At 40.8% G+C, this 13,819-nt stretch overlaps 2 protein-coding genes across 3 annotated transcripts in view; one reads left to right on the top strand and one right to left on the bottom strand.

The window, feature by feature from the left end:
- LOC130552577 (vacuolar protein sorting-associated protein 8 homolog) overlaps positions 1 to 13,819 on the bottom strand; it is a 293,391-nt gene that overhangs the window by 62,326 nt on the left and 217,246 nt on the right. The gene's annotated exons all lie outside the window — the stretch shown is intronic.
- LOC130552818 (uncharacterized) lies at positions 9,106 to 12,274 on the top strand. Of its 2 annotated transcripts, none has more exons than XM_057331431.1 (2): positions 9,106 to 10,388; positions 10,925 to 12,274. In XM_057331431.1, exon 2 carries the CDS (start codon positions 11,082 to 11,084, stop codon positions 12,012 to 12,014), a length of 933 nt encoding a protein of 310 aa, XP_057187414.1. In that variant the 5' UTR covers positions 9,106 to 10,388; positions 10,925 to 11,081; the 3' UTR covers positions 12,015 to 12,274. The 2 variants fall into 2 exon arrangements, with proteins under 2 accessions (XP_057187414.1, XP_057187413.1); XM_057331430.1 differs by having other exon boundaries at positions 10,922 to 12,274.

The raw sequence follows: 13,819 nt of genomic DNA, 5'->3' as shown, positions 1-13,819 counted from the left end.
TGGGAAACAAATAGGTGAGACTGAGATCAAACTGGTGACTATATCCACAAGTACAACAAACGCACTAGGAGAAATTCAAACCCATGACCTCTGAGACACCAGGCTTCCGGTTCAGCAAACTGCGCCATAGAGCTTGTACAACGTGTCAGCGATCCTGAGGAGATGTGTGAGAGCTGCAAGTAGCAAAGATGCTGAAACGAGTTTTAGAGCAGAAATAAAATACTACGTATTTGAGAAACAGAGGCAATAGGTTGGAATGAACTCAAGAAGACACAAAACATTACTCAGAATAGTTCAATACGAGAACAATAGGTGGCGCTGTCTTTTAGCGTCGCAGGCACGTTCGGGACACTAATTCAATAATACTTAAAAAATGTAATGCCGATATGTCAAGTTTTAAAAGATATCGCAATTTATGACAAATTTCAAATGGCGGACAGGCCGATCATCCAATCGTAATCACCCGATCCGGCACGACCAAAGGAATTCATAGACGCCGAGATCACAAATTTCTGACAAACATTTCAAAAGTTACGAGCAAAAATTGACGTTTTTCAAATCTCGCGACCCATAGGTGGCGCTGTTCCCCATTTTGGCAAGGACCCCCAGTCCTAGGCGTCGATGACGCGTACAATGTCTCGTACCAATAGATCAAAGAATGGCCGAGATACAGCCTCCAATACATTTTTGGGTCAACTTTGAAAAGTTATGTTATAACAATGACAAAAATCGCAATTATTTGGGTCACATCTGTGCAGCTCAGTCCAAAGATAGTCTGAGCCAATTTTCATGACAATCGGTCACAATTTCTAGGACTAGAAGGGAAAAAAACGCAATACAGTACTTTCAAGATGGCCACTACTGTAATGGGTGGAGTCTTAATGTAACACATGGAATGCGATGCGCGTCAGGAGTGCATGACATGTGCCAAGTAAAATTACTGTGGATCAATGGGTTCAAAAGTTACAGCCGTTTGAAAAGTGCATTTTTGAACTGATGGTGGCGCTATACAGTGAGTGCTAGAGACCCCATACTTAGTCACGTGACTAATGAGTACCACCTCTACGAGTGTGCCAATTTTCACCATTTTCCTGCATATGGTTCATAGGGCTACCATAGACACCCATTGGTTAAGAATAATAATACCAACAGAAACAATAGTGGCCATAGCCCCTTCGGAGCTCGGCTCCTAATAACTATAACTATATTTGATAACAATAACATTATGTTTATATTAAGCCTGCGCCCTGCAGTGTTCCCAGTCACAAAAATGAATGTAGATTACCTGCTGCTGACCGTTTTCATTCCCAAATGTCTTTTCTCCAAAATATGACCGCAAAGGCTGGATGCTCTCTCTGAAGGTTGAATGTGAGCTCGTGTACAAGATTTAAAGCATATATTTTGCCAGCTTGCTTAGACTCAAAAGCGTTACATGTATAATATCCCGCCGTAAACACACCACTTTCCGACCACTAAAGTCTTTAATTCAGACATAAAACCCACGTTGCGATCACCAATAGTCAAACGTTATTTGCCAGAAACTGTCTTACAGTAGCCTATGATTTATCGTTCATCAGCTGGAAAAAAATTGTTCTGAAAGTGATCTCAACGATATCTTTATCACAAAGTGCATTCTATGTCCAGGGGTCTCATTTATAAAACTGTGCATAGGATCCTTACTAAAAGTGTACGTGCGCCCGAAAGCCCTTAATAGCGTACGCCAAAAAATATTCAGACTTACAAAACCGTGCATACGCACACCTGTAAGCAATATTCGCTTTATAAATCATAGATCACCTGCAAAGTGTGCGAACGTGAATCAGCCTCATTTCCCGCCCTGTACATGCCCATTTTTACCCATAAATAGTCAATGCAAAGCACCCCGTGAATTCTGATTCATATATTAATAAGCCTGGCATCCAATCCGTTTGTTAAGCCTGAAGTCACGCACCATAATTGACGTATACAGTTTCCGGGTCCAACCGCTATCAGATGCCATAGAAAAATAACAAAAAATGATGTAAAACTGCACAAAAAAAATGATCCCATCCTTCATCTCCGTAACGAAATCCCATATGGCGACACATGAGATTCACTAATTAATAATTGTTATAATTATTAATAATTAATATTATTATAATTATATTAAAGCTATGGTGGTTTTCTATTACAGTATTGGGTTTATCTATTACTGATTACCCTAAATTTATATGAAACAATGCATTTAAACTAGTTATGGTCTCACACACTTCTCTAACACAGAAAAGGCTATTAGTCTCATAGCAAAAAGACTATGATCTCATGGGTCAAAGGTTACAGGCCAGGTTGAACATCAAACAGCACCATAAGCCATCTTTCGCACGCAAACACTGAGAACACACACAGCACGCATTCTTGGAGAGATTAGTTGTAAAGGAAAACACGAGATCTTTGTCTAAAATGCATGGTATTTTTGAAGTACATTAAGCTAGGGGTAGTAAATGTCAATATGACATGCATTCGCATATTAAAGATGGATGTATGTGTCTTTCATATTGTCACGAACTGCTCGGAGACTTGACAGGTGCGAATCTAAATGCAGCTTTATAAACGGAGATCAGGTACAAACAGGCAATGAGTTCAGGGCAGGCAGCAAACAATCAGAAACGGGGTCACAGGCAATGGTCGAGGCAGGCAGCAAAGGTTCACAAAAGACAGCAGTACAGTTCAAGGTCCAAAACACAGGGTAATCCAATACAAACAAGTATGCTCAGAAATGCAGTAGACACTAAACAAGACTTCGCAATGACAGAGTGATTGAACCAGGCTTATATAGACAGAGGTTATTACAAACAGGTGAGAATGATCAGTGTTCAATGAGTCCGGGCAATGGGTTATGGGAAATGTAGTGTGCAATGACAGTCCGTGTGATGAGGGGAGTGCCCTCTAGTGGATTTGAGAGGGCACTCCAGCTGGTGACTGTGACATAGCCCGCCCCCTCTAAGGGCGGATTCCAGACGCCCCCAAAAAGTCCTGGAGGGCAGTGGAGAGGAGGCGGAACCGGGGGAGGGTTGACAGGCCAGGTAAGGCGGCCAGGGTGGGACAGGCTGGTCAGGCGGCCAGGGAGGGGCAAGCTGGTCAGGCGGCCAGGGAGGGGCAGGCTGGTAAGGCGGCCAGGGAGGCGCAGGCTGGTAAGGCGGCCAGGGAGGCGCAGGCTGGTCAGGAGGCCAGGGAGGCGCAGGCTGGTCAGGAGGCCAGGGAGGCGCTGGCAGAGCTGGAAGCCATGGAGGCGCTGGCAGGGCTGGAAGCATGGGCGTGGCAGGCAGGTCTGGAAACCTGGGCGTGGCGGGCAGGTCTGGAAACCTGGGCGTGGCGGGCAGGTAGGCAGGGATCTCAGGAAGATCACAGGAGTATATCTTGGATGAGGCAGGGAACTCAGAAGCGTCCATCCCGGACGAGGCAGGGAACTCAGAAGCGTCCATCCCGGACCAGGCAGGGAACTCAGAAGCGTCCATCCCGGACCAGGCAGGGAACTCAGAAGCGTCCATCCCGGACCAGGCAGGGAACTCAGAAGCATCCATCCCGGACGAGGCAGGGAACTCAGATACGCCGGACGGGACCTGCTCGAAGAACACAGAAAGACCGGACGGCACCGGCTCAAAGACCTCTGGAAGGCCGGACGGGACCCGCTCAAAGACCTTTGGAATGGGAGAACAGTGCACAGCCCAGACACACCCCAATGCAGCAACCACCACCAGCAGAGCAGATTCAAACGCAGGGGTCTCAGGATCATCCACCTCAGGCACCACCGGATTCTGGACTCTGGGAACACCTGCCCTCCAAGTAGACATCAGATGGGTGTCTGCCAGGCTTGAAATCAGACACCTGTACCTTGAACACATCATCTTACGAGCAGGTTCTGGACTGGCGGCCATCTTGCGAGCGGGCTCTGGACTGGCGGCCATCTTGCGAGCGGGATCTGGACTGGCGGCCATCTTGCGAGCGGGCTCTGGATTGGCGGCCATCTTGCGAGCGGTCTCTGGATTGGCGGCCATCTTGCGAGCGGGCGCTGGACTGGCGGCCATCTTGCGAGCGGGCTCTGGACTGGCGGCCATCTTGCGAGCGGGCTCTGGACTGGCGGCCATCTTGCGAGCGGGATCTGGACTGGCAGCCATCTTGCGAGTGGGCTCTGGACTGGCGGCCATGACTGCTCTCTCAAAAAAGTATTTAGGAGTGTCAGTCTCCTTACTCTCCCCTACTGTAAGTGGTGAGCCACAAAACTGTAAGGTAAAGTTAAGAAATTGTGCCAGGGTCCAGTTAGGGTCTTCATCAGGTAAATTAAAGCTGATGTGCTGATCTAGTCCAGACCAAAAACATCCCTTTAAAACCCCATCGTCAACAGTCACATATTGGCAATGCCAAAGAAACTCGTTAATAAAATCTTCAATGCTGCGACCAGCTTGATATATCGAACACAGTTTCCTCCAATGATTATCAAAAGAACCTCCTGAAACCGTCATGTACTCGGGTCCGGCTGCTAGATCCATATTGTGGCGAAGTCTTCTGTCACAAACTGCTTGGAGACTTGACAGGTGCGGATCTAAATGCAGCTTTATTAACGGAGATCAGGTACAAACAGGCAATGAGTTCAGGGCAGGCAGCAAACAATCAGAAAAGGGGTCACAGGCAATGGTCGAGGCAGGCAGCAAAGGTTCACAAAAGACAGCAGTACAGTCCAAGGTCCAAAACACAGGGTAATCCAATACAAACAAGAATTCTCAGAAATGCAGTAGACACTAAACAAGACTTCGCAATGACAGAGTGATTGAACCAGGCTTATATAGACAGAGGTAATTACAAACAGGTGAGAATGAACAGTGTTAAATGAGTCCGGGCAATGGGTTATGGGAAATGTAGTGTGCAATGACAGTCCGTGTGATGAGGGGAGTGCCCTCTAGTGGATTTGAGAGGGCACTCCAGCTGGTGACTGTGACACATATAGTAGCAACTGACAAAATGACATACATCTACATGTTAAAGATGTATGTATGTGTATATCTTTTTTAATCCTTTAAAAGGTTTCGCCACAGTTAAAAGTTGATGTAAGAAGCTTGATATTTAACTGTGGAATGTCAAAAGAGGATGGACTAACAAAAATAAGTGATGTCATGTAAAACCTGATTGGGAGAAGGTGATGTCAGGTAAAACATGATTGGTTTAAACTGTGATAACAACTTGAGAACAGTGTATAAAAGTCAGAGTCAGTCAAAGTCAAAGAGTCAGAAGTGTATTTGTAGGACATCACCATGAACTCTGTGTGTCTCACTTTGCTTGCTCGAGCAAATAAAGTTTAAACTCTTGGCATCTTGAAACCTTGTCTCTGAGATTTCTTTCTGCGATGGAAGGCCGATTCGCCACAACAAAGCCAAAGAATTTCTCTGAATAAACATTCGCATTTAAATGTTTACAGCATTTAGACTGATCCTTAACACCTCATTAAAATCACATCATTAATTAGCGGTGTCCTTCATCTGAGATAAAATTTGAAGATATAATTGTAAAAGACAAATATTTCTTCATTCCAGTTTTGTTATGAACATAGTTAGGACTGATAACGAGGACATAAAGATAAACGATTGTGCGAGAGCTTAATGGCTGTATTTCCAGACATTGACATTTGATGATTATGCACAGTATTTAAAGAAAATATATTTAGTATTTATTTACACTGTGTTCTGCAGTTATCGTATTTCCTGTAATCCATGCAGTCGGATCATCTCCTCCTCATTCGCTCATAGTGTGATGGTGAGACAGCGTGATAAAAATATTTAGATTGAATTTTTATTTAAGATTTGAGTTGGATTTTACAAGAAGGTGCATGAAACAAGTATCACTCAATACAAGCGCAAATAACTCTGCAGATTTAATCTTTGTGATAATGTGGATCTTTAAGGTAAAATTAAATGTGTGTGAGGCATTAATGCTTATAATCATTTTTATCACACTTACTTTCTGCAATCTAACTTGAGTTCATCGGTATCACCAAACTGCTCTGTCTCCAAAATGTCCGTACGCATGGGTCAGAGTTTGCATGGAGGTGTGCAAATTTTTATGTCAAGTTTGTTTTTATAAATCCCATCTTTTGCATGGGAAGTGGCGTACGCCTCTTTCAGGGCATGTTTTGTGCGTACGCAACAGTTATAAATGAAGCCCCAGATCTTCAAAGAAACATGAACTTTGTTATTTATACTTCACCACGGCAAAACACCATGCATTTTTAGGACTTTTATTAAATCCTAATACACTGCTTTCAAAACTTAAAAAATATTCAAAAAGGAGAATGATTGTATATTTCATGCATTTCCACATGATGTACGCAAGAATGTACTCGAGGCTGTGCTTTATCATGAATAAATCCCGGCTGAAGGTGTTGTTAACCACAATGACTATGTTAACATGCACACCAATAATAACTAATCGCAGTAACATGTTAACATGACATGAGAACTCCTCTTTGCCCCCGTTTACATGAAAGCTTTATTAGTCTGATTATTTGCTATAATACACTGCACAAACAATGATCTCAGATTATCTCAGGTGTGTGTGGTTATCGTTTTACACAAAACACTTATGTGGATGTATTTTATGGTTATTAGGCGGCGTGAGGAATATAGAAATATGATGGAAAATGTCTCCGTAACTGTGGCGTACGCTGTCATCGCGTTCACGCTGTTACTGTATGAAGATAGGGAGCATTGGTAGGAGCAGAGGTACAAGCAGAGGTACAACTTCAGACTGTAATCGCATTATTTAGATCGTATGATTATTACTGTTTTAGTTAAAGGGGATGGGCTTTGAAATTATTTTGTCTGGAAATATTATCATAGATTGGTAGGGAAAAAGCAGTGGAACAGATAAGAGCCGTGTTCTCTCATCTGATAAAAGTCCACAATTATTCACCATGTTGAAAAGCACTGTTCAAAATCAGAACTGTTCAACAGTAACATCAATAATACACATTTTTCATCAAAACAACTGATGAGATGAGAATCTTTTAGTAATAACTGAAATATTTTTAAACATATTGTAATCGTTTTCACATTTATAAGTTATTCTAATTCTATAATTAATTCTATAATGAAATACTTCTGTGAAAACCATTCAAACTTTTGTAAAGCTCTGTGTTGTTAGTGTTTGGAGGACACTTTTTGCTGTCTTATCTCATGAGAGCTGTTGCCAGTGTTATGATGGAATAAGCTTATTTTGAGACATATATAAAATGTTTTGTCGGGTTAAGTGAGTTTTGAGGATGAGAGTAACTGTTTGACCAAGATTCATGTTGGTAATGCAGACTGCATGAAAGGTTTTACCCATGCTTGTTAGCAATCAGAATTTTTTTTAATTTTTTAATGAGAAGTTTTTCAGCCTTCTTAACATGGTAATAAAAATGTTTTATAACACTTGTAGTTTTAGAGACACCGTCCTGAAACTTAAAATGAAACTAACCAGCTTCATTGTCTTTCCAGAACTATTTACTTCAACAAGATCAGCAGAATCTTCAGTAAGTCGCTCTAAAGGAAATATTACCCTTCTTCTTCCTGATCCACGTCACTTATTCTCTGATCACAGGACTGAAATTAGTATGAACAGAACTCAAGTCTTCTGCTCTACCCCCAATGACAATTCACATTTCTATAAAGAAAAGCTTCAAAGGACCACCTATCACAGACACATTAAGGAAAGACTCTGATGGGCCATTACCCAAACAGGAATTAGATTTAGCCAGGACTAAATCTTAGTTAAATTAAAACATTATATAGGTTAGGTTACATAAATATAAAACTCAACCACACGAAAACATATTTCCCTTTACTCAAAAACACATAAAATAAAACTTAATTTGAGCATCTACTCTTCTGAACCAACCCTATTAAAATCCTGCGGTGAACTAAAAATCAACTAAACATTTTAAATTAACACAGCAAAAACATTTGTAGACTAGTTTTTTTCTATTACTTAAATGCATTGGTCAATACTGAAGTTACATTTTCAAAACTCTTCATGCAGTCTGTGAAAAAATCATTTATTTTTATGTGCCTACACCCCAGCAGCATCGGAGCGGATCTTCTGACAACATCTCAAAGACGTTACGCACCATTTGACTACGTCTCCCACCGGTAAGTCAAAACTTTAACCATAGTCTGTGTTCCTCCCACTCAACTGTTATAAATGTTACTGCTTCCAAATGCATAGAGACCGTATCTGTCCCCCGAATAATACTACAAAATAATAATTTAGTCAAAACTCAGAGAAAAAATCTGATCGTGATTAAACCTGAAGACAATGTAATAATCGACCAAAATCAACTCAAAGTTCGGCCTACTTAATATTAGATCACTAAATTCAAAGGCAGTTATTGTAAATGAAATGATCACAAACAACAGTTTTGATATACTTTGCCATACGGTCTAAATGAGTGTTCCCCACCAAGCTACTGTTATATGCATGAGCCACATCCGGTTGGTCGAGGTGGTGGTGACGCAACAATCTTTAGAGACTTTCTTACTATTTCAGAGAACAGAGCATGAATTTAAATCATTTGAAGTGCTTGTGTTGAACATAATTGTTCCAAACGAAAGTAAAAAACCATTGCTTTCTTTTACATTGGCTACTGTGTATAGACCCCTGGTCCCTACACTTATTATCTGAAAGAGTTCGCGGACTTCTTATCGGACCTATTGGTTAACGTCAATAAAGTTCTAATTGTCGGAGATTTGAATATCCACGTAGATAGTGCTAACGATGCATTAGCAGTGGCGTTTACAGAGCTATTACACTCTCTTGGAGTAACACAACACATCAATGGACCCACTCATCGATTTAATCATACATTAGACTTGATTATATCTCACGGAGCCGATCTAACCAATATAGATATTATACCTCAAAGCGACGATGTCACTGATCACTATCTTATAACATGTACACTGCGCACTGCAGAAATCAGCCGTTTAACTCGTTATCGACAGGTTAGAACAATTACCTCGACTACTAAAGATAGATTTGCAAAGAGCACTAAAACAGCACTAAAAGCAGCAAAGGCTGAGCACCTTAACCTCATAGAAACTACCAAAAACAATCCAAAGTTTTTATATAGTACAGTTGCTAAATTAACAAATAAACAGACATCACCTGACCTGGTTATTCCGCCGCACCTTGGTAGCAATGAATTCATGATTTCTTTTTACCGAGAAAATCGAAAACATACGAGACAAAATAGTAAAAACCCAACCTCCAAGTCTGTCCTATGAATTAGTACCAACCATCACCCCAAAAGAAAGGCTACAGTGTTTTTCACCTATAAAACAGGAAGATTTAATTAAACTTATTGCAACATCTAAACCTACAACTTGCTTATTAGACCCCATACCAACTAAATTATTAAAATAATTATTACCCGTTGCAATTGAGCCCATTTACTGTATAACATTATCAACTCGTCAATTAATCTAGGCCATGTCCCAGGACCCTTTAAGCTGGCCATAAATTAAGCCTCTTATCAAGAAACCAAACTTAGACCCCAATGAACTAGGAAACTATAGACCGATTTCAAATCTCCCTTACCTGTCTAAAATACTAGAAAAAGTAGTGTCCACTCAGTTGTGCTCTTTCTTACAAAATAATGACATACACGAAAAATTTCGGTCAGGGTTTAGACCGCATCATAGTACTGAAACTGCGCTCGTTAAAATTACGAACGACCTGCTTATAGCATCAGATAAAGGTAACATCTCACTCCTAGTCCTGCTTGACCTTAGTGCTGCGTTCGATACTGTAGACCATAAAATACTTCTAGATCGCTTACACAATTGTACCGGTATTCAGGGACAGGCACTACAATGGTTCAGATCTTACTTATCAGACAGACATGAATTTGTCCATTTAAATGGGGAATCATCAAATCTAACGCAAGTAAATTACCCCAGGGATCGGTTTTAGGACCTTTGCTATTCTCCATATACATGCTGCCCCTTGGAAACATTATTAGAAAACATGGAATTAGCTTCCACTGTTATGCAGATGATACTCAGCTATAGTGTTGTCAAAAGTACCGGTACTTCGGGTCCAAGTCGGTACCTAAAAATAAAAAAGTTGTCGGTACCTAATTTTCATAAGACCCGGTGCCACCGACGTACCGGGTCAACCGGGTACTGATGCTCTGTCTGACAGGTTGTCAGTCGGAAACTTTTTATAGACGCAATAAGACGTGATGAGCGGATAAACGCAGCTCCGATCCACAAGAGATGCGCGCAGAAATACTTCAGATTCAAGTCATATCACGAAGAAAACGAACAGAGTTTTGTGGTGAAACGAGGAAGCATCCGGATTTAAGTTAACAAGTTCAAGCGGTAAGTTTCCATTTCTGTTGCGTTTGCATTATGAATGTTGTAGCATATGTTAAATTAAAGGTTACGTTAAAACAAACGTCACTGTTTGCGTGTTAATTTGTTAGCGCCAATGCTAATCGCCAATGCGCCAATGCTAATCAATGCTAAACTTGACAATGCTAGTCAAGTGTCCTTATTAACCATTTAATGCTTTTATAACTGTAATGGGGTAAAATAAGTGGGAGGACAGGATGGGGTGTACAGTACCTATTTTATATAGGCCTATCTGAAATCTATATGCTAGAAAACTAGCATACTAACTGTATGACTAGCAATGTGTATGTCTTAGATAGATAACTCTATTAGGTTTAAAAAACCACATTTAAACTAAATAAAAATCTATCTGTTTCATTTATTATTTTAATATACAGTTACCTTAATGTAAGTAATCTTGTGTAAATGCAGTATAAAAACTGATGTTTGTTTTAATATTGCATATGCATGTTTGTTCAGTGAATTGACTTACTGAAGTTTATTCTATTTGTCTTCTACAGCAGCAGACTGAGGAGGATGTTCATCAGCATGAAAGACCCCAGTGAGCACACAACAGTTTCAGCAACAATTAACTTATACTTCATGTATACAAAATGGCATTGCTTTCTGTACATTTATATTAACAATGAGCTTTATTAATAAAATTGTGTTTCAATTAGCATGTACTGGTGTTTTGCTTTGGTACTGAAATTGGTACCGAGAACCGTGGAATTTTACTGGTATTGGTACCGACTACTGAAATTTTGGTACCGTGACAACACTACTCAGCTATATATCTCATCAAGACCAGATGATTCCTTCCAGCTATCCAAATTGGCAGAGTGCATCGAAGATATAAAACATTGGATGACTTGTAATTTCCTTCTATTAAATTCTAATAAAACAGAAATATTACTTATCAGACCAAAGACACGTGAGCAGAATATTTCAGATTATAACCTGCAAATTGAAGGCTGCACTGTTGCTCCAACAAATACAGTTAAACACCTAGGCGTTATATTAGACAGCAACCTGTCATTTAAAAATCACATCTCAAATGTCACAAAAACAGCCTTCTTCCACCTCAGAAATGTGGCCAAGTTACGAAATATTTTAAGTGTTGCTGACGCAGAGAAGCTTATTCATGCATTTGTGACCTCAAGACTTGACTACTGTAATGCACTACTTAGTGGTTGTCCTGCATCATCAATAAACAAACTACAGTTGGTTCAGAATGCAGCTGCCAGAGTTCTAACCACGTCCAGAAAATACAATCACATAACCCCAATGTTATCAACCCTTCACTGGTTACCCATTAAGTATCGTATTGACTTTAAAGTTCTTTTAATCACTTATAAAGCCTTAAATGGTTTAGCCCCTACCTACATAACAGAGCTTCTACCACACTACAACCGATCACGCTCTCTAAGATCTCAAAACTCCAGACTTTTGAAAACACCTAGAATAACTAAATCCACCAAAGGGGGTAGAGCTTTCTCATACGTAGCACCTAAACTCTGGAATAGCCTTCCCGATACTATTAGAGGGTCAGACACACTCTCCCAATATAAATCTAGATTAAAGACACATTTTTTCAGCCAAGCATTCACTTAATGCAAAATATGCTAAATAAACCACCGGGAGACTGCATTTATTAGATATTATTTACTAGAATAATCTTGCTTGTTCTATAAACACCATGCACTGTGCTGTGTTTTACCTTTTTGTGTGTTTTTCAGTTTTTCTTATTTTCTCCTGTAAAGCTGCTTTGGAACAATGCACATTGTGAAAAGCGCTATATAAATAAAATTGAATTTATTTTTCATCTTCCAAAATCCACAAACTATTCTGATATATACATTACCGGTCAAAAGTTTGTGATCGCTCATTCATTCCTTATTCATATTTTTTCCACATTTTAGAATAATAGTAAACTCATCAAAACCATGGAATAACACAGTTGTAACTGTGGGAATAATGTTGTGACAAAGCATACAAAATAAATTAACTCTATGTTATATTTTAACATTTACATTTAGTAGACGCTTTTATCCAAAGCGACTTACAGATGAGGGAAACAATGGAAGCAATTGGAACAACATAAGGACAACAAAAAGCGTAAGTGCAATAAAAAACTGCTCTCATATAGCCTACCACAGTATACAGAGCTAAGAAGTTTTTTTTTTTTTTGAAAGAGTAGAAAAGAGATAGAAGTCAGAACTGATCGGTCAGTTGTTGATGGAAAAGATGTGTTTTCAGACGATTCTGAAAGATAGCTACAGAATCTGCTGATCTTGTAGCAACGGGCAGATCATTCCATAAATGAGGAACCGATCCAGAGAAGGTACGTGAGAGAGATTTTTTACCTTTTTGGGATGGCACCACAAGACGTCGTCAGTTTGCAGAGCGTAGGGATCTGGCGGGTATATAAGTCTGCATTAGCGAGTGAAGATAAGGGGGTGCCAAATCAGTGGTGGTCTTGTAAGCCAGGAGCAGAGTCTTGAATTTGATTCGAGCAACTATAGGGAGCCAATGTAACTTAATGAAGAGAGGAGTGACGTGCACTCTCTTCGGTTCATTGAAGACCACTCTTGCCGCTGCATTCTGGATCATCTGTAGAGGTTTGGTTGTGCAAGCTGGAAGTCCAGCCAGTAGCGTATTGCAGTAGTCCAGTCTGGACAGAACAAGAGCCTGGACTAGGACTTGCGTAGCATGCTCGGATAGGAAAGGTCTGATTTTCCAAATATAGTAGAGGATGAATCTACCGGACCGGTTGGTGCTGGCAACCTGATCTGTGAAGTTAAGTTGATCGTAAATCACCATTTCCAGGTTTCTGGCCGTTCTGGAAGATGTGATGGTTGATGAGCCCAGTTGAATGGAAAAGTTGTGATGAATCTTTGTGTTGGCCGGGATTACAAGCAGTTCAGTTTTTGCAAGGCTCAGCTGCAGGTGATGGTCATTCATCCAGAGCGAAATTTCGGCTAGGCATGCTGAAATGCGTGCAGAAACAGTCAGATCATCAGGCTGAAATGACAGGTGGAGTTGTGTATCATCCGTATAGCAGTGATAGGAAAAGCCATGTTTCCGAATGACAGAGCCTAGGGATGTCATGTATACAGAAAATAGCAACGGACCAAGCACTGAGCCCTGACGCACCCCTGTATCGAGGTGTTGGGACTCAGATACCTCACCTCTCCAGAACACTCTAAATGACCTACCTGAGAGGTAAGACCTGAACCATTGTAGCACCACTCCAGAGACACCCATAGCCTTGAGGGTCGACAGGAGTATGTGGTGGTTAACGGTGTCAAAGGCTGCAGATAGATCCAGTAGGATTAGTACAGATGAGTTAGAGGCGGCTCTTGCCAGTCTCAGGGCTTCAATGACAGAGAGCAGTGCAGTCTCAGTGGAATGACCAC

The sequence above is a fragment of the Triplophysa rosa genome, linkage group LG4, assembly GCF_024868665.1.
Source record: "Triplophysa rosa linkage group LG4, Trosa_1v2, whole genome shotgun sequence".
In the NCBI taxonomy this organism is placed as follows: Eukaryota; Metazoa; Chordata; class Actinopteri; order Cypriniformes; family Nemacheilidae; genus Triplophysa; species Triplophysa rosa.
The sequence above is the reverse complement of the archived record's forward strand: the minus strand, read 5'-3'. Positions and strand labels throughout refer to the sequence as shown.